Genomic DNA, 27,504 nt, shown 5'->3' with positions numbered 1-27,504 from the left:
GCACCAACAATAACAGGCAATTTATTATAACCATTCAATTAGGCAGGCGGCAGACACTCGCTTCAATTTCCAACATTTTTATTTCGGTTCAAAGACAGCTATGCAAACGGTGCCACTTCCATGCTGAGAAAATTGCAGCCTAGCTCAAATGATTTATTTTTAAAATTACAAAAATGGATACATAATCGATTAACGCTTGATTGGATAATCGATTAACGCTTTTTATACTAAGCTTCATTCTTACCAGAAAAATGATTAATGATCGGTTTTAAGGAGAACAATTTTATTTATTTTGCAAAAAGACTTAAGGGAAATTTGTTAGGCAAATTAATGAAATTTTTGAAATCTAAACTCTAAACGTCCGCCGGATTTTCTATGGACCGCAACCATTGCAAGAGGACGTATATCGTGGGAATTTTTAGGTGGGGGCATGGTTTTCCCCGGAGAATAAACAAAGAAGGCGTGGTGAGAGTGCTGCAAAGCGCGGGAAAATTGTAACATTTTTAATGTTTTAACCGAGAACAAGGTAATTTTGGCATGATCTTTTCTGAAAAAGAGGGCGTGTCACGCGTTGGAAAGTGTGGGAAATTCGAAAAAAGATTCACGGTCCGTACAATCCCAAAATTATATATAGAAGGCAAATGCCACAAAGCACGGGAAAATAAATGATAACATTCTTCTTAGGAATCCGCGGTATTTTCAAAATGGGGGCATGGTTCTCTGGAAAAAAATTAAAATGAAGGCAAGGCAAAGAAAAATTGTAAAATTAGACGTTTTATCCGAAAACTCGTGGATATTTTAATTGGGAGTCATGGTTTTCTGGAATGTTATAAAACATGAAGTTGCACGTTTGGTAGAAGCGCGAGAAAATCGAAAAATTTGATGATTTTACCTCGAAATCATTTATATTTTGTGAAACAAGGACACGTTAATTCCACCAATAATAATAATAATAATCTTTATTTGACTTTTTGCATGCACATAACTCAGCGGGAAATTCATGCAATTTGTCGAGTCTACAGCAAGAATTTTCAAATAAGGGCGTGGTTCCTAGAAAAATTGATGAAGGAGGCGTACTACTTATATTTTTCCACATATCTCTTGAGAATCCACGGGGTTTGGAAAAGAGGGCGTGGTTACCCGGAAAGAAGAACGCGTTGAAACGTGTCACGTACAGCGCGGGAAAATTGAAAAATTCGACGATTTTGCTAAGAACTTTTAGGGGTTCCCTGGAGAATTAAAGCTTGGGAAAAGCGTAATACATATAACGTTTTATCCTTTAAATCGTGGGAAATTTTGAATGCGGGTTTTAGCTCACTGAAAAAATGTATTAAGAAGGCGTGGCACGTGTCTAAATGAACGGGAAATCGCCAAAAATGGACTTTTATAAAAGATTATCGACTGAAATTCTATTTAATGGTTCAATCACATAAAAATTGGTTTCCCGAAAAATCGAAGATAAAAAATTCAATTTGGTGGGCGACATCCCTCGAACATCTCATCGCTCGAGTTATTAGCGAGCGAAAGTTGGCCGTGGGCTCTCTCGTTTCGTCTCGAATTGTCAACAGACCCCTCCGATCCACTTACTATCAGTTTCCTGTGACTAACGAACTGGACGGGCAGTAATTTAACAAGCAAATAATTGGTGCAGGAATGCAGTCGGGTGCAGGCTCCCTCGGAAGATCAAGACCCAAGACGATCCGAGATTGCATTTCTGCGCCTGACACGCGGCCTTTATCAATTCGAGCCGCGGGCCAGGCCGTTCGTCAAACCACGAGAACCAGGAACACGTGTCATGCTTTTCCGGTCGTGACCGAAAGTGCAGCCGGGCAACCAGCCGACAGGTGCTCGGTGGCGCGGAACCAAAGGGCTGCGGCGGTGCTTCGTCGAGGCTGCAGCTGCAGCGCAAAAGCAGAGGCAGACGGTGCGAATTGCCAGCCGCCGTGCAGAGCCAGACAATTGATTTTTGCACATCGTGCAGACGGCGTCTGGCGCACGAGGGCGAAAAATGCAGCTGTATGCACGTCGGCACGTGCCCAAGACAAACGAGCCTTTCTCTCTGCCTCTCTCTTCCGCTCTCTCTCTCTCTCTGCTCTCTCTTTATCGCAAGACACGAACATTGCGCGAGAGAGTAAATTCGGACAAAGTGCGAAAGGGCAAATATTTGCACGCCGGTGCACCAATCGATACGAGTAGACGCCGGCTCGGCGGACGGGGGTAGCCGGGGGGATGTAGTACTCGCCGTGCATACTACACTTGCATACACACACACACACACACACACGGCGGCAGGCGCGCGGGCCAGAAGGGGTGCCTTTCATGTCTGCCGCCGCGGGTGAATCACGCCTGCTCAGTGGCGTGTCTACCGCCTCTGCGTCGGTAACTGTCTCACAAGAACTTATTTAGTGAAATTTTGACATTAAATAACAAAAAATACCTAATTTGGTTTTAATTAACTATTTTTATTGCAAACGTCTTTTTTAAATATTTTGAATCAAATCTGAGACGTTTGGAAACACGATTCAATTTAATTTATTTATTTGACTTTCAGCATGGTAATAATACATTTATTCATTAATTTTTAAACGGCAATTTAATATATGATTTCTGCGGAACATATTAGAAAACCCGGTATTTTTTTCTCTTTACGCCTTCTATTACTTTTCCAAGACACCACGCCCCTTTTTATCTGTAAATACGGTAAATACAACGGGTTTCCGCGTTTTTCAACACGTGCCACGCCTCTATAATAAATGTTTTTGTGTGAATTCACCAGTTGGTTTAAGGCGCCCTTAGTGTTTGAAGCAGCAAACAAATGGCACCTTCGTATTCATTGGATTTTAAAGCTCTTGCACTGCGATTTCAGACTCAAATCCTGCCACTGTGCATATTCAAAAACGCAATATAATAATCTACATAATATTTTTCTTTTGACGCTCTGAAAAACAAAACCACCATAAAATCGTGGAAACCATTTTTTTAAAATAAATAAATATTTTCCGACGTTGCTACAGCGAATGGCTGGACTGATTTTTGTTTTTAGCACGTCTAAAGAAATAATACTTGAAGCAGAAGCACAGAAGCAGGATTGAGTATTTCATCATTAAAATCGAAGGGAACTACTGGCGCCATCTATTGGTCAAATCGAACACCAACGACGCTTACAAAATTGTTGAATTAAAAAAACAAAACGAGCAAATAATCGAATTAATTTAAAAGAGAATTTAAGCTCAAATTCTTTGTAAAAAACGGTCAATTTTTTAAAAATTTTCGCTTTTTACGACATGCCACGCCTTTTTTTCATTTTTTCAGTGAACTACGCGTTTCTTCAACGTCAACTTGAACGATTTTCCCGTGTTTTGTCACACGTGCCACGCCATCTATATAAAATTGTAGCAAAACTTACTAATTTGTTCAAATATTCCGGTATTTTTCTAACGGTTCTAATATAAATATCAATTAATTTTTTTTTTGGAGTGGAATAGAAAAACGACCAGGCTGTTACCCATTAGCATTTTTAGCTAAAAATAGATTTGTAAATAGATTTTGAGCACAAATCGGTTATTTTAGCACATTCCTACAAGTCAATTAAAATTAGCATTATTTCCCAAATAGAAGTGAACATATTTTGAGTTTTTTTCTTATTTGACTGAAAGAATTGAACACAGACTTTTCTATACATTTCAAAGATTCCAGCGTAAAGTCTGCCCTCCTTTTGGTCCAAATTTGGCAGCATAATTACACCATTTTATTTAAAGCAACGACGCCACTGGATGTGCTTGCAGCTGGCGTCGGTGCGCACAAAGACAAAGGCGGCGGGCTTCTCCCTTTTTTGTTTTGACGGTGACGAATAATAGAGGAAAATTGCGACAGCAGCTTGCTTGCGGTCCAGCGGCCGGCAAGGTCGACGGACGACGGCGGCGGCGGCGTCGCCGTCTTCAGCTTCCTTTTTAGCTCGCGCCGTCCTTTGAAGTGAGTGTGTGTGTGTGTGTGAGCTCGCTTTTTTGTGTTCGGCCCTTTGTGATTTTTTGCTGCACGCGCGGCACGTACGGGATTAAAGGGTTGATGCTTTTCTGGCTCATTACGTCTGCCGTGTTGCGAATCGGGCGCGCACGGGCGGGGGCGATCCCGCCTCTTGTGAGAAGCAACGCTTCCTCCAGTGCTAATTTCGAAAAGCTTGAAAGCTTGCCAAGTCGGAATTTCCATTTAAATTGCGTTTTGACGCAAAAAGCGCCTCTGTGGCTTTTAAAAATATCTACAGCACGCGATCCTCTTGCGAATGAGAATTAAAAACACGCGTGGCCCCCGGCTCTCTCTTGTTTTGATCTCGATTCAACCGGATTTAACGTCGTTTGCGTTTCTCTATGCATCTTTTCCATCGCTGACATTAAAAAATTCGTCCGTGAACAGCAATCACTTATGGAAGATTGCATGATTTTGAAATAGGGTCGTGGAATATTAAAAAGGAGACGTGGCATGAATCGCAAACTGAAGGAAAATCGGAAAAAGCAATGTGAGTTTGTATAAAGGGGTCGTGGTTCACACGATGATTAAGAAATTGCGGCGTGGTTTCCCATGAAAATTTTACAAAGACGGCGTGGCCCATGTTGCAAAGCGCGTGAAATTTGTAAAATTTGACGATTTTAACAAAGAATTTTAAAATAGGGCAAAGGTTTCCTCAATGGAGGTCTCCAAGCGTGGGAAACACGTGAAATTTGAGACGTTTCTACCAAGAACTCGCGATGATTTTGATATATGGGGTTCCCGGAAATATTCAAAAAGAAGGAGTGGCACGTTGCAGATTTCCATACAAATGACGTTTTGACAAAAACTAAAGTCTACAACACACCATATCCTGTTTCGAGTGAGGATTAAAAACACGTGGCCCGCGGCTGCGAGTTGTTTTGATCTTGATTTAACGTCGTTTGCATTTTGACGCAGCGATTATTTTCCGTAAAATGTGTGTCCATCTGGTTTGTATGCATCTTTTTCCTTTCAAATTTCCCATCAGTGGCCGGCTGAAGGCTGAATATGCTGAAAGGAAGAAAAATGTGCCGCGTCTTTGTGTGCATGCAGCGCAGTTTTTTCCACTCGATAGTTTTTTAAGGGATGCATTTGCATAACTCGCGGGGGAAGTCCCTCCGCGCGCCGCGTGCGTCTCGCTGTCTCGGGCAGAAGCCGAAAAACTAGTTTTCACAAGTCTGGTGATAATACCAGCTAATTTTTCTACACGTCAAAGGATTTACGGCGCGCCGTGTCGGAATTTCAATTTTAAATGCGCCCCGCTCGGGGCCGTTTAGCTATAAAAAATTACCATAAAATTTTACCCTTCCGCGCGACTAGGGATAGAAAAGAACAACCCCTTTGCCAGTCTTTCGCAGACGCGACTTTTTAATTTCGAATTCAACTCAGCGCAAACCCTAATGAGTTTATAAAAAGTCTAATTTCCAGCAGATTAACTACATAATTCTAGCAGTGCGCGCTCTTTACGAAAAAAGGGTTGTAGACGAGAGAAAGAAGTTTTCGGAAAATCCGCGCGCACACATTCCGACACGGAAGACATAATTTTGAGCTTTATAGAGCTTAGCCAGCGCTCCAAGTGTGTGCATTGCAGTGCTCAGTGCTCAGTGCAGTGCTCCCTCTGAAAAGCACGCATCCGCAGATTAGAAAAATTCAAATTACCGCCGAGAGCGAATAAAAAGTTAGTGTGCACACGGACGGATATTTGCATGAGTGCCTTTTTCAAATGATAATTTTCCAGCTAAACAAGAGAGCTAGGTACTGCGCGGTGAACCAACTGCAAATTGCTGCGGGTCCATGATTTTAGTCACACCAAATATATAATAATTTGAATTTTGGTTAAATTGCCGACTCGCCTAGAGATTTTATTAAAATTACAGGATTTTTATGAGATTTCACGGGAATTTTAAAACGGGTTTCTCAGAAAAGTTGAAAAAGAAGGCGTGGCACAAACGTAGAAAAGCGCGGGCAGAATTTTCAATAAGGGGTTTCTGCACAGGACGTTGAGATCATTGGAAAATTTCAAAGAGGTGTCGAAAAGAGCGGGAATTTTACGATTGACCTTTACACTGATAATTCGCGGGGTTTTTGCAATGGGGGCGCGGTTCCCCAGCAGATTTTTTTAAAGAAAAGAAGGGGTGGAATGTGACGTAAAGCGAAATAAAATCTCTGAATTTTGTACCATTTGGAATTATGTACCACTGAAATTTAACAAAGGAGTCAGTCGATGATGTCGCATAGCCCGGTAGAATTTTCAAATGGGGGCGTGCCTGTCCAGAATATAAATATTCGAATGCGTGGGAAGTGTCACACAGCAGCGCAGAAAAATCGTTAAATTTGACATTTTTATTGAACAATCAAAGTATTTTGTAAAAGGGGGCGTGGTTCCGTGATATATTAAAAAAGAGACGTGAGAGTTGTCAATCAGCGCGGGAAATTCGTAAAATTTATGATTGACGTTATTATCCTTTTATTACAGAGAATTCGCGGGTGTTTATTTTTTTAAATGGCGGCGTGGTACTCCGCTGGAGAAAGCGCAACACATGTGAAAAATAGGTTTTTCAGGGCCTCTGGCCTCTCGGGAGGGGTGCACTAATCAAACATCCACGCTTCGTAGGTAAAGGAAACTGATTTTTTACGCAAAAAGCAATTGAGTACAAACTTACAGATTTTCATGTCAAATCCTGATAAATTGGTGTAAAATTTACGACCCGCCGAGCCTTTAGTTATTTTTTTCTCTCCGATTTCTACGAGATTGCCTAGCGATGAGGAATTTACGAAAGTAAATGTGCACGTCGGGAACATGCATTCACAGATGAAAATAAAAAAGAACGCCTGGAGCAGCCGGCAGATATTGGAAATCGCAATTAGTCGCGCGGCAAATAATGCAGATCGGAAGCAGGCGAGTCGCGCGCGCGCGGCTGGAAAAGCGCATGCAACTGTGTGTGCATTATATTTAACACACAGAGCCAACCGACTGATTTTCAAAGGAAAAGTTTTTAATTAAAATCCCGCGGAGAGGTGCGGCGACGCGGAAAATCGGTTTTAATTTTTGCGTCTTTCAATCAAGATAACGATTATCCTTGCTACAAGCTTTTCCAGATCACAAATTCGGAATAAATCGCGGCGGCGGCCGTTTCCGCCCTTATCTCAGCGAAAACATGCATTTCATTCAAATGCGTCTTAACGGCGGCGTGCGCGATGTGAAAGGGGAAGAAATTTGAGCCGCGCGTGCACTTCCATTGGACCGGCAGAGATCATTTTTAAGCAGAAAACTGTGAAAAGAATGATGATTCGGATTGCACCCCTTCGGCTTCGGCTCTCCCCTCGCGTTTGTTGTGTGTGTGTAAAGCAATAAGAAGAAGAGTGCCCAGAGACAAAAAGAAAGAATTTATTGCGAAAACAATTCGCAGAGTTTTTATTTACCCGGATCGCCCACTTAATCACCCTTCTTTTGTAGGAGAAACGCATTAAAGCGCTCGAAAGTTGCGCAATAAAAGGAGATGAAAAGGAAACTGCGAGCGCAAAATTTGCGTGTTTGCTAGAGCATGAAGGCGAAATCACCCTGCCTCCGCCTCGAGAGCGAAATTCTTCGCTCGCAGCGTTTTAACAGCGATTTCGCCTTTCCAATTACTTGCCTGCCCGCCGCACTCTCAACGGCGTCTTTTGTTTTTTCCTTCACCCCCGCCCGCCCGCGATGATAAAGAAAAAACTTTCCGAGAAAGAGAGCGAGAGAGCCAGTTTATAATTTCTCCATGTTTGCCTAAGTACCTCATTTGCGGCGAAATTACTTCCGGCGGGATAAACCGGCTCCGAAAAGTAGATATGGAAATCGCGGCCGCTTTTTACGACCGCCATTTGTCACCGGAGCGATGCGCAATTTCCTCAAATTGGGCATTTAGTCAAAATTATGTGCCGTAAGAAATGCACTCGCGTCGGAGTGTGTGGAATTTCCATTAAAGGATAAACGATGGACTCGTTTGTCACGAGAGAGCAGCCTATTTAATTGCCTCGCCAAGTGCCTGCAAATAGCTGCCTTTCCGCGCAATTATATCTCTCGCGAGACTGCAATTTTACACCTTTGTGCAACCAAAATTGTGCTCTTAAAGTGAATGCAGTTGAATTACACGCAAATTTGATTCATTCCTAGTTTCAAGACGGTAATTTTCTCGAGAATGCAATTTTGCATCATTTAATTGCGTTGCTATCTTCGTATAAAGTAGATGGCATTACGACCAAATGGAGTGAGATACGATGAAAATAAGTCTAAAAATGAGTGTCTCGTGGCGAAAAACGCATGAAACGACACAAAGAGCGCTCAATTCTAACCAATATCTCAAAAATTCCTCTCCCGGGGGGTAGGGGGTGGGTTTCAACCCCCCGGTGATGTGCTCGTGGAGTCAAAATTAACTGTTTCTATTAATTTTGGGTCAAATCCACTTGAGATCTGCACAGTTTGGATTTTTTTCATGTTGCAAAAAATTCACGTTTTTCATCTTTGGCTTTGATTTTCTCGAAAACGAGGGAAAGGAATGTCACCGATTTTTTATATGTTGTTGCCATGTGTATGGACCACATTTTGGCTATTTTTTATTTTCAAAATTGTTGTACTAGGGTTTGCCAGATTTTTTTATATTTGAGACCCACGAAGTTGATTCCCCATTCCCCAGGGCAATTTGTTCACCGTTAAATTTAGAAAATTTGTCATACTAAATTTATTGATCCCCCTCAATCAGAGCGACTTTCTAAAAAAAAACTACTGCATGACAACTGACTATACTATAACCCCTACTTTTTCGTTTCGACGGTTCTTCCTTTCAGTATCACATCTTTTGAGCAACAAAACAAGACATTACTCTTGAAGGTACCGACGGCTTGATGAGTCCACAGGCAATTACATGCTTGGAGAGAACCTACACTCGATAAAACCCATCTTGAACATGAGACACGCAGCGCAGATTTTATGGTTGAAAATGCGTGCTGGAAAGCAGGATGTGCAGCATAAGCAGGGAGCACGGCTCGCCCGAGGACAATATTGAAGCAAAAATGGCTTTTTCAGAAAGTGCAGGCAGTCGTACAGAAATAAATACCACGCCGGCTGCATGCACAAAGCAGGGAGCGCGCGGTAATATTCCGAACGCAAAACCGACGCTGCCATTATGAGAGTGCAACCAACGTCCCCGGCGGCAAGACGTATTGATTGCGAGATGCACATGCTGCTTCCCGTAATTTCTGACGGGAACATGTACGTATGTAGAGGCACGCTCTGACAGGGGGACGTGAAAAATAGTCGTCCCTCCAATTGTAGAATTATACTTCCGCGAAAACAATTTATGAAAATAAATTTATACTTTTTTTTAAGAAGTGTTTTATAATTATTTATTTATCATTAGATTATTTCAATGGTTTCTGCATTTAAATCGGAATTTTAGCTCTAATAAATCTCGGTAATAACGTCACATTTTACGATACGCGTTCCTCGCTTCCTTTTGTTAATTTTCCGGGGAACCACGCCCCAATTTCAAATTTTGCGCGTTTTCTAAGTATAACTCGCACTTTGCGATAGGTGCCACGCCTCCTTTATAATTTTACGGGAGAACCACTCCCCCATATAAAAATTACCGCGAGTTCCACCCTGTTCCATTAATTTTCGTTTTTACAGAGAATCCACTAGACCAGTGTTTCAAAAAAGATTCTAAAGTCGGTCATATTCCCACCGATTATTATTCTCCTTAACAATAAAAATCGATTGCGAAACAAATTAATTTGAGTATCAGTATCTGTTTTTCAGCAAAATCCCTCTGTTAACAAGAAAAGTTCATTTTATTCTTTCGATGCAACAGTTTGTTAAAATTCTTCCTGCCAAATTTTTAATTTTACCTTTTAATTTGAGGGCTTACTTCCACTTAAAATTGGCCATTGCTCACATCCCCTGCGCAGCAGCCGTGTGTGTATGTGCAGAACGAGAGAGAGAGAGAGAGAGAGAGAGAGAGAGAGAGAGAGAGAGAGAGAGAGGTCCCCAGGGCGAGTGCGCAATTCTTATCAATCATGATGAAAGTATGTGCGAGCGCGCGTAAAGCCGATGAGCGGAGTAATTCATTTCTGCGAATAATAAAGCACGCGGGCTGCATGCGGAATAGATCCATCCTGCTTGCTTCCCTCTTGCCAGGCGTGGAACGGTTTAATTACACTTAATGCTTTATTTAATTCCCCGGCAAGGTATATTCTAATGTGAAAAATATGGAAATTGGGGCCGAAAAATAAATTCGAGGGAAGGTTCATTAGCGCAACAAATCACCCAAGAAGCGCAGACAAAGCGCGAGGGAGACAAAAGGAGGGATAATTTATTATTCAAATGGATTCCAGCCTGCAATTTACATCCAAATTTAATGACCACTTACGATTTCCGCCTTCCGCCGTGTGTATCTCCTCATTAAATTCACGTCGGTAAAATGTCGAACTTTTTTTCACCGCCGCGTTTGTCGAAAAAAAATTATTATATTTTTCCACTTGTCCGCGTTTACGCAGAAAGTGCGTGCAAGAGTCTTTCAAGTGGCGCTCGCAACACCATGACCCGCCGGGTTTTGAATTAAAAACAAGCGTGCACGCCCTTAATTATTTCCTCGCTCGCGCCGTGGGTGGCGAGAATTTTTCAGCGTAAATCTTTTGGTAATGTGGAAAAGGCAGAGCAGCACAGTGCGGCGGACGAGCGGCAGTATTTTAATGTTTTAATTATCTGCCTCGGATTAGAAGGGAGAGAGAGAGAGAGAGAGAGAGAGAAAAGAGAGAAAGAGCGAGAGAGACTCGTTCAACGTGGTAGCTGTGCGTGGCCCGGAAAGAATTTGTACGAAACATCAAAACGGAATTTATTTGTCCGTAAGGAATTTATACGGGATGGAATTTGTCCTAAATTCGAATTAGAAGTTGTCCGAAAGAGAATATCCGTACCGGGAGGTGTCCAAAATTAAAAATGTAGCTCAATGCAGAGGGATATAAAAGTGGGCGGGGCGAGGAATATGCCAAATTTCCGCGTAACGGGAGTTGTCCAAAACTATAGGAATTTATCCGAAACGATTCGAATTAATTTGAAACGGAAGTTGTCCGTACAGAATTTATCCCAGGGGGAATTTTTTCCGAAAGTTATCTTCTATTGGAACAGAACTTGTCCGAAAGGAATTTATCCGGTATGGAAGTTGTCTGAGAGAGTAAATCTGTGACGAAAGTTGTCCAAAACTACGAATTTTTCGAAAACGAAGTCGGAAATGAAAGATTTTGACACGTCTGTACGGAATTTATTCGGGATGGATTTTGTCTGTAAGGAATTTAAGCGGAACAGAAGTTGTCCGAAACTAGGAATTTATCCGAAACGTAGTCGGAAATCCAATAATTTGAAACAGAATAAGTTGTTCCTACGGAGTTTATCCAAGTTTCCTTTTCGGTTGAATTCCTCTCGGAAAACTTCCGTTCTAGTCTTTCGGACCGAATCCGTTTTCCAAGTTGGAACAAATTCTTTTCGGACGAGTTAAACGTGCCCCCGTCGGCCGTAATGCGGTCTGGTTTGTTTCAAAGGTTTCGATTTCTTCTTTCTCTCGCTAGCTCGGCTCACTCGGCTGACTAGAGTGCACGTGGGGAGAGAGTTTTGTGTGTTATTTTGCTCAGAGCACAACTGGTTGCACACTCAAAAGAAAGTGAAATTAAAAATACGGGGGAGAGAGTGCGCGGCGGCGTGCATTCCGCACTTTATGTCGCATAATAATGTGGATGATGATGGATATGGTAATGCAGAGCGAGAGCAGACGATTCTTCCGAATTCGCACTGGCGAAAAAGCACGACGCGCACGATGGGACTTCTGGGAAATCACAGGCGGCGGGCGCGCGCACGAGGGAAGATAATTGCCATTCTTGAGGCGACGCACGCGCCACGTATAAATTTTAATTTTGAGAAATTTTCAAATTAAAAATGTCAAATTAACATAATATATTCGGATATTAGCGAAACAAATAGCGCGCTTCCCGGAATTAAAACTGTCAGCTGAAAATTAGCTTTTCCAATTTATATGCGCGCTGCACTTTTGGACGCTTTTATTGCAGCATAATTTTTGGACCTGCAAAAGTTCGAGCGACGGGGTCTGGAACCTTCTACAAAATAATTGAGGCACTTCATTTCCCCCCGACCGTATAAAAAAATTTGAAAGGGATACAAATAAGGAGAAGCACATCTCGGTAAAATTAGTTGACATAGGTAGTCTCCACACATTTTCAAAAGTCATTCTGAAAATTTCCCCGGCGAGCACTGAAAAAATTAAGTACGGGGGAATTTTTTGAAGTGACGTGCTGGAAAAAGCACAAACATTAAATTGCAAGCAGCATGTATGAATTAAATTTAACTGTCCTGCCCAGATTTTACTCATCCACACTGCTTCTAAAAAGGGATAGTGTTGAGTATCATGACCTGGCCACCCATTTTTATCATATAGAGCGAAAGAATTTTACAGCTCTGCAGCTCGGTGGCTGATTGTGAGTTTTGCGCTCATTAAAAAGAAAGATTGCAATTAAAGTGGCGGCGTGCGCGAGCGAACGAACGAGCGAGCGAGCGAAACCGGTTGGTTTTCTGGTGGCAGAAATGATTTGCACAAAGCGGCCATTAATCAGAGTGCATTTTGGCGCACCGCGTCGCGGTTAATTACTTTTTGATGAAAACAAATCGCTTTCCGCAGCGATTCCAGCGGATTGAAAACTAATCCGCGGCTAGATTTACGGTTATTGGCCAATTTTCGGCGCGCTGAATTAATCCTGCCGGCGGCAAAAACGTCGCAGATTAATGGATTAATGGGCAGATTCGATTTGCGCCCAGCAGCAAATGGCACGGAGTGCGTCCGCGTCAAAGGAAGCACCCAATCCGTTTATCTCCATCTATGAATTCGAAACACACATCACGTGCAGATAGTGCTCGCTCGGATCGGCCAGTTGCCACGACTAGTTTGGTCTAAGCCGCGCCGAGCCGAGCCGACATTCCCCCAGGTGCACTCGCTCATCGTCATTAAATCTGATTATCAATGCAATTTGCACAGCAGCTATAGGCCTATTGATGGATGTATCGGGGGCTGCTTTGACCCTCACCCCCCTCCAGCCTGCTAGTGTGTGTTTGTACGCGCACGCACATTGAAAATTGAAGTTTGCAAGCAAAGGAGGCAGCCGCCGGCCGCCTTTGAGTAGGTTTGACGTGCGTGACGCTGCCAGTTTAATTAGCTTTCGTTCGAGAATTGTCTAAAGTCAATTAGTCTCGGTCAGAGCCAGCAAGGGGGTGCCGTGAGACAAATTGCTCGGCTTTCAGCCCGACAAGCACACAGTCCACTCCTCCGGCCACTTGCCAGGATTACACTTTAAATCCTAGAGTCTGGTGGATTCAGCTTACTTGATTTGGCCAGGGTTTTATCGCTCCGCGTGCCGCGTAAATTAGACTGGATTTCGTGCTTGACCAGAAAGGAATTTATGAGTTGACCGAAAGTTAAATTAAATAAATTCTTTCAGCACGTGCATTTATTCGAAATAGCAAATAATTCAGCCTATCTTATCTGATCTATATATATAGCGAGTGAAATACGATTTCATGATAATGCCGATCTTGATAAAACAAAATATTTCCGTGGCTGGGCTGGTTTCACATCATGCCAAACAAAAGAAAATTAACAAGAAAAGGCCGTGCTTGAAATTGTTGAAGACCGTCTTAGACGAAGTTTCTGAGCACACCAATGGATTCATTAGGTAAAATGGAGTTTTTTTCCGACCAAAAAGTCGGGCGTGACGTTCGTAGTACAAAGTAGAACTTTTTTACCGCCAAAAATATGAACCTACAGTGACTGAAAATTCTCAACGGGTTTTCGCTACTTTCCAGCGGCTTTAGGGACAAATTTCTGGCATACATATTAATCAAAAAGCTCGGTGCGGGCGGGTGCGGGGAAGCGAAAAATTGCCAAATTGTTCCCACACCTCCTCTGCGGCCACACTTTCTCATTTGATTGAGAACCGATGAGCTCAAAGCCTACGGAATGTGCTGAGAAGCGGTTAAAAATTCGCAAATTTCCTTCCCTATTAGCGAATTTCCAGTGCTGTCGAACAGCGATCTATTTCACTCAGCGGAGGACCGTGGACGTTCTGATTGGTATTATCCGTCATTTTGGGCCAATCGGAACGCATGTACATAATCCTCCGCCGAGCTATTAATATATCGCTTATTACATTGTTTAGATAAACAATGTCACTTACTTTGTGGGTGTTTCGAGCAGTTTGGTGGGCCGCTTGGCTCCTGAAGTGGGCGAGTCGGTGCTGGGCGAGCCGGACGAGCTGTTGGACGAGGCCGAGCCGGCCCTGTTGCGCTGCTTGCCGGAGTCGTCGGCCTCGGGGCGGCTGGGGGTGGCCAACGCCGGCTTGGGCTGCTTCTGCCGCTGCCGCTTCTTCTTGTTGCGGGCCTCCTCCTTCACCACCTGCTGCGCGGCGGCGGGCCGCGGCGGCGTCCAGTCCAGGTCCTTCTTCAGGTGTCCTCTGCCGCAGCGGCAGCCGCACGCCTTGAATGCCAGGTCGTAGCCCTTTTTGGTCCACAGGTTTTGATGCCGCTGCTTTGCCGACCAGCTGCGCGCGCGCCCACACGACCGCAGGAATTGCAACACCTGTGTTAACACAACAAACAGAGGTAGGAAATAAGATCTGACGCGCAAATTTTTTAATAGTTCATTTCAAGACCGTTGTGCCCACATAGTTGTAATGTTGTGAAAAACGGTATTTAAGGATTTATTCTGATTAATAACGTTCAACTGTAAGATAAATCAGTGGCTTAAAGTCAAGTACTTCGCCTTCTCTTTTTACTTTACTGGATGACCACGCCCCCATGTTCTAATTCCCGCGTAAAAGTTATGTATTGCGTATTTCTCACTGTCTAGACGTGTACCACGATTTTTTTTACAAGTTTTACGAATAATGACGCCCCGTACACCAAATTTTTTATTTTCCTGCGCTTTACGACAAGTGTCACCAAGCCGCGAATCTCGATTTTTTACGGTTTCTATGTATGTATGTTTCTCCCGCGGTATGGGACATGGACCACGCCTTCATTTTAATTTTTGAATAAACCACGTCTCCATTTCGAAATTTTTCGCCACTTTTCACGATTTTCTAGCTCATAGCGACACATGCCACGCCCACATTTCAAATTTCCCGCGAATTTTAATTGTTTCTGTGTATTCAAGTGTACAAAAAACAAGCGACAAATTCAAATCAGTTTAGTATTCTTACTCCTTATTCCTTTCTTGGGAAAATGAACGCTTTTTACGAAATTTGAACACGTGCCAGCCTCCAGACATGCATTTTCTGCACTTGAAATTCTCTGCGCAATTTCCGAAAAAGCGAGTCTGGAAACGTAAGCGGCTTTCGGCGCAGGCACGGATTTAAGTTTCGTTCTCGAGAGCTTTTTCCTTTGCTGCACCGCGTCTTGGAAAAGCTTCATTTGGACCGACAATGGAATTGCGCAACAAAACTGCTACTTTCGACCGTGCGGCTTCCCAATAACAGGGAAAGAGACATATCGCACTACAAACGGTCTGAAACCTTTGGCAAATGAAGAGCACCGTCGGCGATTTTCCGCATTTTCTGGTTGCCGGATGAAAGCAGAGTGAATGCGCGCGGCGCGGATTCATCGAAAGAGAGAAAGAGAGGACAATAAAACGCGCGCTTTGATCTTTGTATGGCAGTTTAATTAGAAAGATTTATGGCAAGTTCTTTTGAAAAGCCTCAGCGCACGTACACAACCGGTATGAAAGAGAAAATCGCAGCCATGCAGCATTTTCCAGAAACACATGCACACTCCACTCTCGCAATTAATTTTTGCACAACACACACACAAACCGCGGAGAAGACGCGCGTTTTTTGCTTGCAGTTGCGCCAAGGTGGCTTTACGAGCCGCTGCGGGGATTGCATAACTTTCCAGGCGCACGAGCAATATAATCATAATGCAGCTCGCCCTCCGAACCACCCCCGCACCCCCTCCCGGCGTGGCGCGCGATAAAAAGCCGAGTTATTTTTTATTGTCTGTTTAGCCGGCAGTCTATTGCTTTCGCCGCCACTCGCGCTATATTTAAAGGGGAGTCGCAGCATAGTAGCAGAGATTTTTGATACTTTCCCTCCCGCCGCCTGCGTCCTCTCCAAAAACGAGACTTTTGCATCCGGCTCTTTCACTTTTTTTAATGTCTTATGCAGTTGATACAGATGCACTCTTTAAATGGACAATTTTTAAAAATGTCTTGCAGTGAAATTAGGCAATTTATATTACAAAAAGGAATTACGGTGATTTTTCATTTTTTTAAAGCGTACGTCAACCCAAAACATTTGCATTTTTGTGAGTTTGATCGATTTTTGCTTACAATTGAACCGATTAGTAAAAAAGAACCGATTAAAAATCAGTTCTGAAGAAATTTATGGAATGGGGGCGTGGTTGAACGGAAATTATAAATAGATTGCGTGGTTTTCGTCGCAAAGAAAACGCGGGAAATAGAAAAATTCGATGAATCTTCTAAAAACTCTCTGGAAATCTGAAATTTAGTTCCCCAGAAAATTAAAAAAAGAAAGGTGAATCTGATGTATTTTCTGAGAATTCGCGGGAATTTTGAAAGGGCTCCTCCGTTGATAATAATTGGAACTTTTCAAAATGCGCGGGTTAATTTACAAATGTAATGATGTTACCGAGATTTATTGGTTTTTAATTAAAAATTTAATGAATTCAACTTGTGAACTGATTAATAACCAATACGAAATTTCGCCTTTTTGATGGTTTGAACGCCAGAAAAAATAAAAGGCATTATTTGGCTTTCCTCGTCCGTAAGGATTTTATTTATATACATATTTGGCAGGGAAAATAGAGGCTTCTCCGGATGCATGAAATAAATACAAGTTGCAAATTGAGAATGCATAAATGGTGGGATCTAGTCGAGAGGCAGGGGAAAGTTATGCAACACGTCGGGCACAAATGTTGCGCGGGTTGCAGAAGCGATAAACGGCGAGGGGTCGCCGTGGAGAGAGATAAAATAGGCGCGTAAACTGGCGACATCAATCATCTCTCGCGTTTTCTCTGCAGATCCGGGCGCGGATAAACAAAAATCCGCGGCATAAATTGTCGCGCGCGCCCGGCTTAAAATAAGTTTTACGGGCCATTTGTCACTTTTGATTGACTCGCTCGATTCGATGAATACAAAATTTCGTCGTCGGGCGGCGGCGTTTTATTGACTTTGCAGCATAAATCACGCGCTTGTCTCGAATTGCTTTCTGCTCTTTCCACTATTTTTATATACGCATTTTACGCTGTTTCTTTTTATCGTGAAATCAGCCGGCGGGTCAGACGGCGTGTCTCGAAATTAACTCGCTCTGGACGTGTCGACTATTTGTCACGCTTTGAAGTGCATGATTGGGGGGCGATAAAAAATATGTGCGCCGGGCGTGATTATTTTCGGCTGTGAAATCATTCAAAGCGGTGTCAGACACAGGCGGAAGCGAAACCATTTGTTATGTGAAAGAGAGAAAAAAACACGGCTCAGGGGGCAGTATGCGCGCGGATTGAAATTTCTCGACGGGCGAAATTCCGGATGCTGCTAATATCAACCGCAAAATAGCATCTCAAGCCCTGTCAGCCCTAAAGAAAATATATTGTGTATCGAAAATTGAATCCTCAGCGCTGCGTATTCGGTAAACAGCCACACTACGCTGACGTCTTCTTCAAACCGAGTTCTATTTTTATGTCTTTTAAATCCTGCTCCGTAATGGGAAAAAGAGCTCTTCAAACCGCAAGAATTTATTTTCATACTGAAAGGAGTAAATTGGAAATGCCTTGCCGCACATATTCGGTTTCTATTTTCTTTTGGTCAAAATTATTTGAAATTTCGAGACAAAATAAATAAAGCACAGACATGCCTCTTTTAATCCGAAAAATTGATCTTTTCTTTTTCAGTTTAAAATTTTATTCATTTTTTTTTAGTTTGACTCTATAATTCAGTGTCCATGAGTTGGAGAGCAAAACTCTTGGTAAATTCGTAAGGCTGATGAAATTTGCAATTTTAAACATATTTTCTCCACAATTTTCCGGTAAAGTCGTTATTGCATTTTGCAGCAAAATAAAATTGAAATAGCCAAAAAGGCTTGATCATAAGAAAATAAACTTGGAAAAAATGAAAACACTACTTTCACGGGAATTTTCCAGAGCTCTTTTTCTCTTGAAAAAATATTGGCAAATCATGATTTTATGCAAAATTATGAAAATGGCACATCATTCGATTCGTCTCGCTGAGCAGAAAAAAATGTAAAATTTATTGAAATGGACCACTTTGTGTTTTTCATTTCCCCAATTTAGCGGAAAAGTCATTTTAACAATCGACTCGCTTTTATCAAATTTGAAATAGCCAAACTAAAGCTTGATTTTTGTGATCCCGTTGAAAAATTGTGTAACATCCTGAATTTTACCAAAACCATGCAAGTTAAACATCCTTCAATTTTTCTCGCCGAGCAGAATCTAAGATGTAAAATATATTGATATCCAACCAAAATATATTTTCCTCTAACCTATTTCCAGGGAGGCCGTTTAAAAAATAATTGACTCGGCAAGTAAAATTTAAAATGGCAAAAGAAGGGTGATTTTACTTAAAAGATCTTTTAAAAATCAAAACTCTACTATAAGCCGTTAAATTTTTGGTTGGCAAATTTTCCAGAACACTTTTCCATGGAGAAAATCGGAATAATCTGGAATATTTTTATCAAAGCTATAAAATGCAAGCCATTTGATTTGTACCGAAATTTTTTTCGGTGGCAAATTTTGGTAAAATCTTGAACTTTTTCAAAAGTACGAACATAACACATCGTTCGATTGGTCTTGCTGTAGCTTCCAAAAATTACAAGAATATTGAAATCCGCCCACTTTTCTTTATAATTACACGGGAACTATTTCTACGGTAAATTGGCTTCAAACTCGAGCAAAAAAGCACCATAATTATCGGATTAAAAGAGAAAACTCGCAATTTCTATTTAAGCAAACATCTAGCAACCAGAGTGTAATTTAGCCTGTTTGTTTGCTTTGGCTCGATATTGGACAGTGCTCGTTGCACGAAATAAGACGGAAGGAAGCGTCGCGTTATCATGAAAGATTAATGTGCAGTCTTTCACGCGCCACGGATTTCACCTCTCTCTCGCTCTCTCGTTGTCAGCGAATCCACAAAACTAACGCCGACATTCTCGCTCTTTATTAAAGGCAGGCGCAATTTCCATTTTGGAAGGAGTGAGCCGAATTTGACGTTTTACCCCCCAAGTGTTGAGAACGTAATAAGCTGAAGAACAGAGCAGCAGCTCGCATTTCAAGACAAAAGCAGGCGCGGAAACAATGGTTTTCTGTCAGACGGAGCGGCACATGCATATATATTCGCGTTGTAAATCGATTTTGCTTTTTGGTCTGCTCTGAGAGGAAGACCATTAAGAAAATAGCAGATAAAAGCAAGCAAATAAGGAAAATCTGGAAAAGCACTAAAAGAGGGTGCGCGCACGTGGGCGCGATGCGAGGGGGTGTCGGGGGGGACGGGGATGAGAAGTTTGTAAAAAGTCCCACCTGCTGCTCCCACGAGTCGAAGCAGGCCTGGTGCATGAACTGGCCGAGGGTGCAGTGGTCGTCGTTGCAGACCACCTTCACCACGTCCTCGGCCAGCTCCTCGAGGCTGATGGGCTGCTCGGGCATCAGGCACTCGCCAGGCACGCAGCAAGTGGTCTCGCGTGCACCGCTCGCGTCCGCGGTGGCCACGGCCACGGCCGCGGCCACAGCGTTCGGGCCGCGTCGCTGCTGCGGCATCGCTGCAAATCGTGCGAATGAGATTCTTGTCTTCGGGCTGTCTTTGACTCGTCTTTATCTCGTCTTCGGGCTGTCTCTTTCTCGTCTCTGTCTCGGCCGATCACGACGAAGAGGCCATGCGGCTGGTTGCCGCGCGTGTCGGGTGCGACTGTGCTCGCGGAGCCGCGCGCCGCGTGTTTCTATGCGGCGACCGCGACGCCACCGCCCTCGAGCGCTGCCCCGCAGAAGCACACCCCTCCGCCCGCCGAGCGTCAACCCCCGTTTTACGCACAGCTTTGCCTTTTATGCGAGAGGCTACAAGTTGGATCTTTAAGAACGTGTGTGGCATTTATGCGGGCGGCAAAGTTGACTCTCTCTCTCTCTCTCTCTCCTTTTACAGCTCGATTACTCCGCCGCAGGGGTAGGCGTGCGTCGAGGGTTGCTCGAATTTCATCTGCTTTTTATGACGGACCGTGCGGATAATATTTTTTTCCCCGCGCGCGCCGCACGCGCAAATGTTGTCTCGGCTAAGATTGATTTATGCGAATTCTTAATTCGGTAGTTAACAGCCAGCCAGCCACCTTTTCTCTCCGAAATCACGCGCGTCTCCTTCCTTTGTTTTGTTTATCTTTGTTGTTTAGATGAAACCCGACGCCCGCCGTCTGCGTTGAGCAACTTGAAGAATTCCTAGCGGAGTCAACCTGTTGAAAAGTTGACGGCTTCTTGCGAGGCCTTGCGTTGCGTACTCGCAAATTGAAACTTCACTTTGCTCGCGCGTTTCGTTGCGAGAGATTATTGCGAAGCAATCCTGCAGAAACTAGACGATTAAGTGTGATGAAATTAGTTTTGCAATTACGGCAGGACGTTGCCGTGACACAACACCCTTTCTCTCTGTTTGAACTATATTAACTTACTCCTTCTCTTGAAACTAAAAAAGAAAAAACTCAATGAAATTTACACCAGAAATTGCAACAGACCTCAGTAATTAATCTCCCCGTGGTGCAATTACAAACATAATATGTGCTTTGGAATCCTCTCACCGAGCCCGATCGAACTATCACCAAAATCGATTTCTTACGTCAAGGTCAAAGGTCATTACAGGTTTAATTTTGAATTTGAGTTTTGTTCTCAGATTTTTGGAATTTCGAAAATGTGTTTAAAATTTGTCCTATGACGTGTTAAAACTAATGTGAAAAATTTATATCGGTATCTTCATTAGTTTTCGATAAATTCCGCTTTAAAAATGTAAACCACGAAAATTTGAGATTTTTCGATTTTTTTTCGCTTTTTTGCACCTCTAAATCTCGGGTTCTAATTATCAGAATTGCAAAAAACAACCACTGTTGGACTCGCCTTGATTTCTACTAACCAGCTAAAGGTTTTAGCGGGTGCTTATCCTTCACCCCCAAAATAAGGACCCCCTTGAAAACGTGCAAACTTAAATCCCTGAAGAATCAAGCTTAGTAGTCAATTTTAGCTAGTAAATTTAAGTTGGAGTGGAAGGGGATGAGGGTTGTTCAGCCTCAAAATCCTTTGACTATCTATAGGAGGTCGAGACAAGTCTAACGGTGGGTAGTTTTTGCAATTCTGATGGTTTTTGTGGTAAAACGTGATTTCTAGAAATCCCATTTTAGCTTATTTAAATTTCAAAAAGTTACATTGACAATTGTCCTGATGAATTTGTGGTTTAGAGCGAAACCGATGGTACTTTGCAGGAGAGCGCAGGATGAATTTGATATAATATAGCTTTGAATCTGATTACGGGAAAAGCATCTGATGTGCCGAGTGCGCGGATATCCTCTCGCTCCCCTGAGAGAACAGTTTTATTTTCATTTGAGGGCGCACTTACAAAAGACTTGGGACTCGTCTGATTCATCTGGCGGAAAATGCGGCTGCGGCGGTCAAAAGGTGAGCGCGCGAATATATGCGTTTTAATCCCCAAAGTCCGCAAAGCCGCGTGCATAGATATCATCTGAGCGAGGCAGGAGGCATTGCAGGGGCGGTCTTTCAAATTTATGCGTTTCAATTAGCGAGTGCATTCCGAAAAGCTTAATAATATAATTTCGTGTGAATTTTTCAGCGCAATCATTTAAGAGGATTGCAATTAGGAGGGTTCGCGTTGTGTGTGGTCCTATTATAGTTTTTCGGTTCGGCGCGCACGCCCCGACTAAATGCAATTTAAAAAAGAATCGCTCCGGAGGGCGCCGTTTACGCGACTCGAATCTCCCCTGCAGGTTATATTCCTTTTTTTAAGTTTTAATTCAGCCTCGGCAATGGCGTTTTACTATCAGTGAGGAAATATATGTTGTCATTGAAATGCGTCTTGAAATGAAGATCTATTTAATACTCGCACGCGGGCCAGATTGCCAAGTTCACAAAGGGGAAACTTTGCTTTTACGCCGGCCGTCACCGAAGCCTGCACCGCGAAATAACCAAATTTCGTGTGTTATTTTCTCGTGGCAGCGCGCCCCTTTTGCTCTAAATTTCCCTTAAACTCGGCCACAAAAATGCGCGTGTATAATTAAAATTTCAGCAGAAAAGAGAGTTAATTTTCGGCACCAATGCGGAAAATTAAAGTGCCGCCGTGCTGAATGTTTAATATTTCACAAGAAATTCTTTGCTCATAATTTATTCACGCTTAATTAAAACAATAAAACCAGAATAAACAAAGTTCCCGGCGCGCCCCCTTATTAAAATAATCCAGATGCATAATAAACATATGCAGCTCGTCGCTCGCTCTCGCGCAAAAACTTTTGCTTGCGTTAACAAATTTTCCACGAGGGTTCCTTTAAACAGCGCGCAGAGCACACAGGCATATTATTACACTGCACGCCGACCCGCCGAAACGCGCAAACTGAAACCCTCTTTCGTTCGACGACGCATGCTGCAATATTCTCAATCCCTCAAATCCAAAGGCTACCTAACTTTTTTCCAATTTGATCGATTTTCTCCTTTATATAGAGTCAATTATAACTAATGAGAAATTCGAGCTGGGGGCGTGTTTCACGTGAAAATTAAGAAGGCGTGGCCACGTGAAAAAAGTGCGGGAACCATTTTTAACGAGAAATTGCGGGAATTTTTTATGGGGGAGTGGGCGTCATAGCCGGAAAAATTAAGAATGAAAAGCGCGGGAAAATCGCGGAATTTAACGTTTTATTACTTTGAATTCCTCAGACAGGGATAAAAAGACAAAAAAATCGCAGTGTGGCTCCCAGGAAAATTATAAAGAAGGCGTGGCACGTGTCGAAGAGCGCGGGAAAATTATTGAATTCAGCGAGTATTGCTCAGAATTTGAGGGAATTCTGGAATGGGGGCATGGCTCTCTATATGTACAATAGGCATGGCACGTGTCGGAGAGCGCGGGAAAATGGTAAAATATTCGACGGTTTTACTGAGAAATTGGAAATGGGGACGACGTTGTTTCATGAAAAATTAAAAAAATTAGTCCTTAATACAATGTGGTAAAGCATGGGGAAATCGTAAAAATCAACGTTTTTCTTCTTCGAGCTCTCAGGAAATATGAATTGTGGGCGTGGCGCGTAGCTCCCCAATGAATTTAAATAAAAAAGTTGATTAGTGCGAGAAAATTGTACATAAGATTGAGAGTTCGAAGTAATTTTGGAATGGGGGTTTGGCTTCCCGGAAATTTTAAAAGAAGGCGTGGCACATAATTGGGGGCTGTTAAGCGCGGGAAAATTGTAAAGCATATATGACGTTATTCTTCTTAAAAATTTTTGATTTGGGCTGTCGTTCCCTAGAAAATTAAGAAAGAATTTATGAAAAGCGCGGGAAATCGTAGAATTTAACACTACCTTCATATGTTCAGCTAAAATTCTGAATATATGAATTTAGACATAATTTTCCTGATTTTAAACCGTTTTTCTTGAAGCACGATTTGCAACCCTGCAATCTGTTTATGTAGATTGAAAGCTCGGCAATCGCGAGCGAGTTTGGAATTACGCGAGGCTTGCTTTCGCAGCCCCATCCATTTCATTGAGATCGGATGCACCCCGCGCGCGCACAGTACACACGCACACACACACGTATACACGGTGGCGGCGGCAGTATGCTCTCTCGGGTGGTAATTGCGCGTCATCCGACTAGATTTCACAAGCAGCGCTATCTCGAACCTACCTGCTGCTGCCTCTGGGGTGGTTTTGAAATGTTTCGCATTATTTGCTTTTATTGAGCACGCGGGCGGGCGAGCTCTCGGTTCGGGGGGAAAGGAGATGAGATTTTCTCTCGCTAGCTCTGCGCCGCCGGAATATAAGTAAGTTCGGGCAGGAAATTGATGAGAGCCTCGCATGAAATGCAGCATGCGAGCAAATAAATTGCATGCGTGCCCTCTCGTCGCGAGCGCGTGTGCATCCCACTATATTATGCATCTTTCGGCGGCGCTTCGGTGCGGACGGGAAAATTTGATGAACACTTCTTCTTTCACTTTGTTTGGTGTCTTGACGAGCGGAAAGCAGAGCCAAGACGAGCAGACGAGGGACCGCCCGCCGCGATATATGCACTTTTCCTCCGAGCCGCGTGCACACGGATCGATTGATTTTCATTTACATTTTTCGAAATTTAATTCCTGCAACCGTCTGCTGCTGCTGCTGCTGCGGTAATGGAAAAAAGTAATATCGCATGCTCCGATAATTGGGGCTGTCAAGAAAGTTTAGATGAAAAATGATTGCGATTCGGTGGTCGTGAAAATTCGGTTACAAACCCCCTCCACCCCCGCCCCACCGCTCGCCGTACATTTAAGCAAAGTAATATAATATAATCACAATGGCACCAAAAACTCATCATGAATCTATAATTGGAGTAGATTGAAAAACTTTTTCCAACTTTGTATGTTTATTTCATTAGGAAAAATGACTTCACCTCCCTCGCTCGCACTCAGGACCGGTTTTTCCTTTTAATTCCTTTTGATGTTTTGATGGATGGACCTTTTTGAATATGCACTTTTCATATGACGCGCGCGCTTTTCACGTCAGTACCATGACTCGGCCATCGCGTTGCACAATTTATGCACTTTTTGTATTGAAGCCAACAAGACTGCATCGCCTCTTCAACACCATCCCCAACTTTTTCCCTCCTCTATTTAGTCAGATCAAATTTCTTCTTTATCATTTTAGATGCAAATGAAGTCAAAACTGGGTATTAATAAAAGAAGAGCTTTTTTATTCAAGAGGACAATTTTCCAAAGGAACAGTTCTCTAAAAGTCTATTAATTAAAAAAAATTTAGCCAAAAAGTAAGATTTTCCCCACCTGGAAGAAGAATAAAAAATTTAACAATTATGAAAAAAAATAAAAAATGCAATATTTTAATATTTGAAATGGAATTCCTCGAAAATCAAAAATTAAACCACTCTGTTGATTTTCTTATGTTTTGTGAATGTATTTATAAAATCAGCGTGGTTCCATCACGAATGGAGCAGTCGTATATAATTAATTCTGACAATGCAAGCTGTGACGCATTATTGCACAAGTGCGGAGAGCTTGCAGCGTAAATGCAGCTTATTTGCAACTCGTCAGTGGACGCTTTGTCCACTGCAGCGGACCGCTCTGCTCGCATGAACAGTTTCCAAACAGGATGAGCACGAAAGTCCCTTTCACGCGCACTAACTGATCCACAACTAAACGCATTAAACCCGGAAACGCTCCACTTCTTGATTCCACTGTTTGTTATTCAGCTCTGAATAAAGCCCACTAAAGCATGCAGAGAACTTTGAGAACTTTCATTTCTATAATATAGGAATGTTAAATTAAAAATTGATTTTTTTCCTGAATATGGTAAATTTCTCACATTTTTTAATTATTTTCCAGGAAACGAGGGCCACATTTCACAGTGTCGGCAACCAACTAAAACAATGGACAATTTCAAGGAAAGAAGGATCATTTTCGTGAAATGTATCGAGGCGAAACATTCTTGCAAATAATCCCATAAATGTAGAGAGCCTTATTTATTTGACAGAAAATGTGGCCGTTTTATGGGAGTTGATAGAGGCAGCCAAGTTTATTTACACCCCATTCGCGATAACATAAATTTGAGAAAAAGACGGTATTAAGAGGGCGTGTCCGTGCGGCCGCGCAAGAGCGAATATTGTGCCTCTCGGACCCGTAAATTTTGTTTCAAGTTGAAATCAGTCGATTTTTACTGTCGACGTTTATTGCGGCTTTTGTGCGGCTGTTATGAGTTTTCGGGCAATAAAAAAAATACATAATCCTCGTTCGAGAACGCATGCACTCTTCATTTATGTACCTAATGTCTTTTTGCTTTTGCGGCTTGATTATTGCTGTAGAATTCGATATTATCGTTTAAGATTAAAGGCTTCGACAGATTTATTCAAGCGCGTGTTCATTTTCAGACAATGCGTTTGTTGGTTCGCAGGAGCTTATTACTCGCTCTTTGCTGCAAGCAAGGGGGTGCAGCGAGTAAGTTTAATTTATGAGATCGCGCTGCACATAATCGGACATCACTATAGCGTTGCCCCTAGAAAGTATTATACTCATGGGGGTTTTTACGGCCGTTATATGGGCATTGCCAACTTATATTTATTAGTTTTCAAGTTTTTTAGGTGCGTACACGATAAAATGTCCAAAGTAGCAGTCGTAAAGCATTTTGCGCCCAAGTTTAAATTTTACGAAATAAAGCAAGAGTTAATGAACAACCGACTGCAGGCCATAAAAAGTTTGCTTTATAAAAGTGCAGCAGCAGCAGCGAGGCCTGAAATGCTCGAATGCAAGTCGAAGCAAACTTTCCACGCCATTTCTTCCAAAAACGCATCGCAAGTGATCGATTCAAACTTTAAGAAGTTACTTTGTCAAATGAAAACTTCAAAATCTCTTTCGTTTATGGCTTGGAAGCGATCTTTTTTAAATAAATCATGTCTCCTTCAGTCTCTTCTCTTATATTGGTCGCACAAGAGGTCCATTTCTATTTATTTTATGTAATTTAAAAGTTACCCGTGCATAAAACCTTCATTTTTTTTTAAATCAACAAATTATCGATTTTTTCTCTAAAGTCGATTTTTCGTAAAATTCAACCACCAGATTTTCTGAGACTATATAGTGACCGATGGAAGAGGGCGTAATTCATGAAAATATTGATAGAGGTCGTGGTTCCCCGGAAAATGGTAAAGCACGCAGAAAATCTCAGGGAAGATCGTCTAATTTAAGGATTTTCACGTACTTTTTACCACATGCTACGCCTTCATTTTAATTTCAAAGGAGGAGCCATGACCCTTTTTAAAAATTTTCCGCCGATTAGCAACAAATCGATTTTATTGCTCTTTATGGGTGGTGCAAAAGCGCGGGATATTCTTGAATTTTAACGTTGTTTGTGAAAACTCAGGAATCTATAAATAGAGGCGTGGTTCCCCGGAAAATTTAAAAAAAATATGACGTGGACCGTATTGAAAAGCGCGGGAAAATCGGAAAATTTTAATTTTTTTATAACATGATCGCTTTCCTGAAAAAACCTTTCCAGGTTAAATAAAGGATTTTAAGTATCCCGTTTTAAATAAGTTTTAAAGTTATGTACATTATTTACAAGATTGTGGGGTCAAGTATTCTTGGTTTTACAATCATGCAAAATTAAAAACGTACAGATGAATGAGTACAAGCCTGGAACCTGGAAAAC

The 27,504-nt window shown here is 42.4% G+C and overlaps 1 protein-coding gene across 1 annotated transcript in view; it reads right to left on the bottom strand.

Annotated features, from left to right (window-relative positions):
• The window catches only part of LOC135947131 (headcase protein-like), a 56,698-nt gene extending 36,629 nt beyond the window's left edge, over positions 1-20,069 (bottom strand). The window contains exons 1-2 of the mRNA XM_065495731.1: positions 19,652-20,069; positions 14,287-14,687 (exon numbers count right to left, since the gene is read on the bottom strand). Of these exons, the coding sequence (XP_065351803.1) occupies positions 14,287-14,687; positions 19,652-19,888 (638 nt within the window). The 5' untranslated portion in view covers positions 19,889-20,069. The remainder of the gene's footprint in view (positions 1-14,286; positions 14,688-19,651) is intronic.
• Positions 20,070-27,504: the final 7,435 nt, after the last annotated feature.

The sequence above is a fragment of the Cloeon dipterum genome, chromosome X, assembly GCF_949628265.1.
Source record: "Cloeon dipterum chromosome X, ieCloDipt1.1, whole genome shotgun sequence".
NCBI classification, from domain to species: domain Eukaryota; kingdom Metazoa; phylum Arthropoda; class Insecta; order Ephemeroptera; family Baetidae; genus Cloeon; species Cloeon dipterum.
This window is presented reverse-complemented; position numbering and strand designations above follow the sequence as displayed.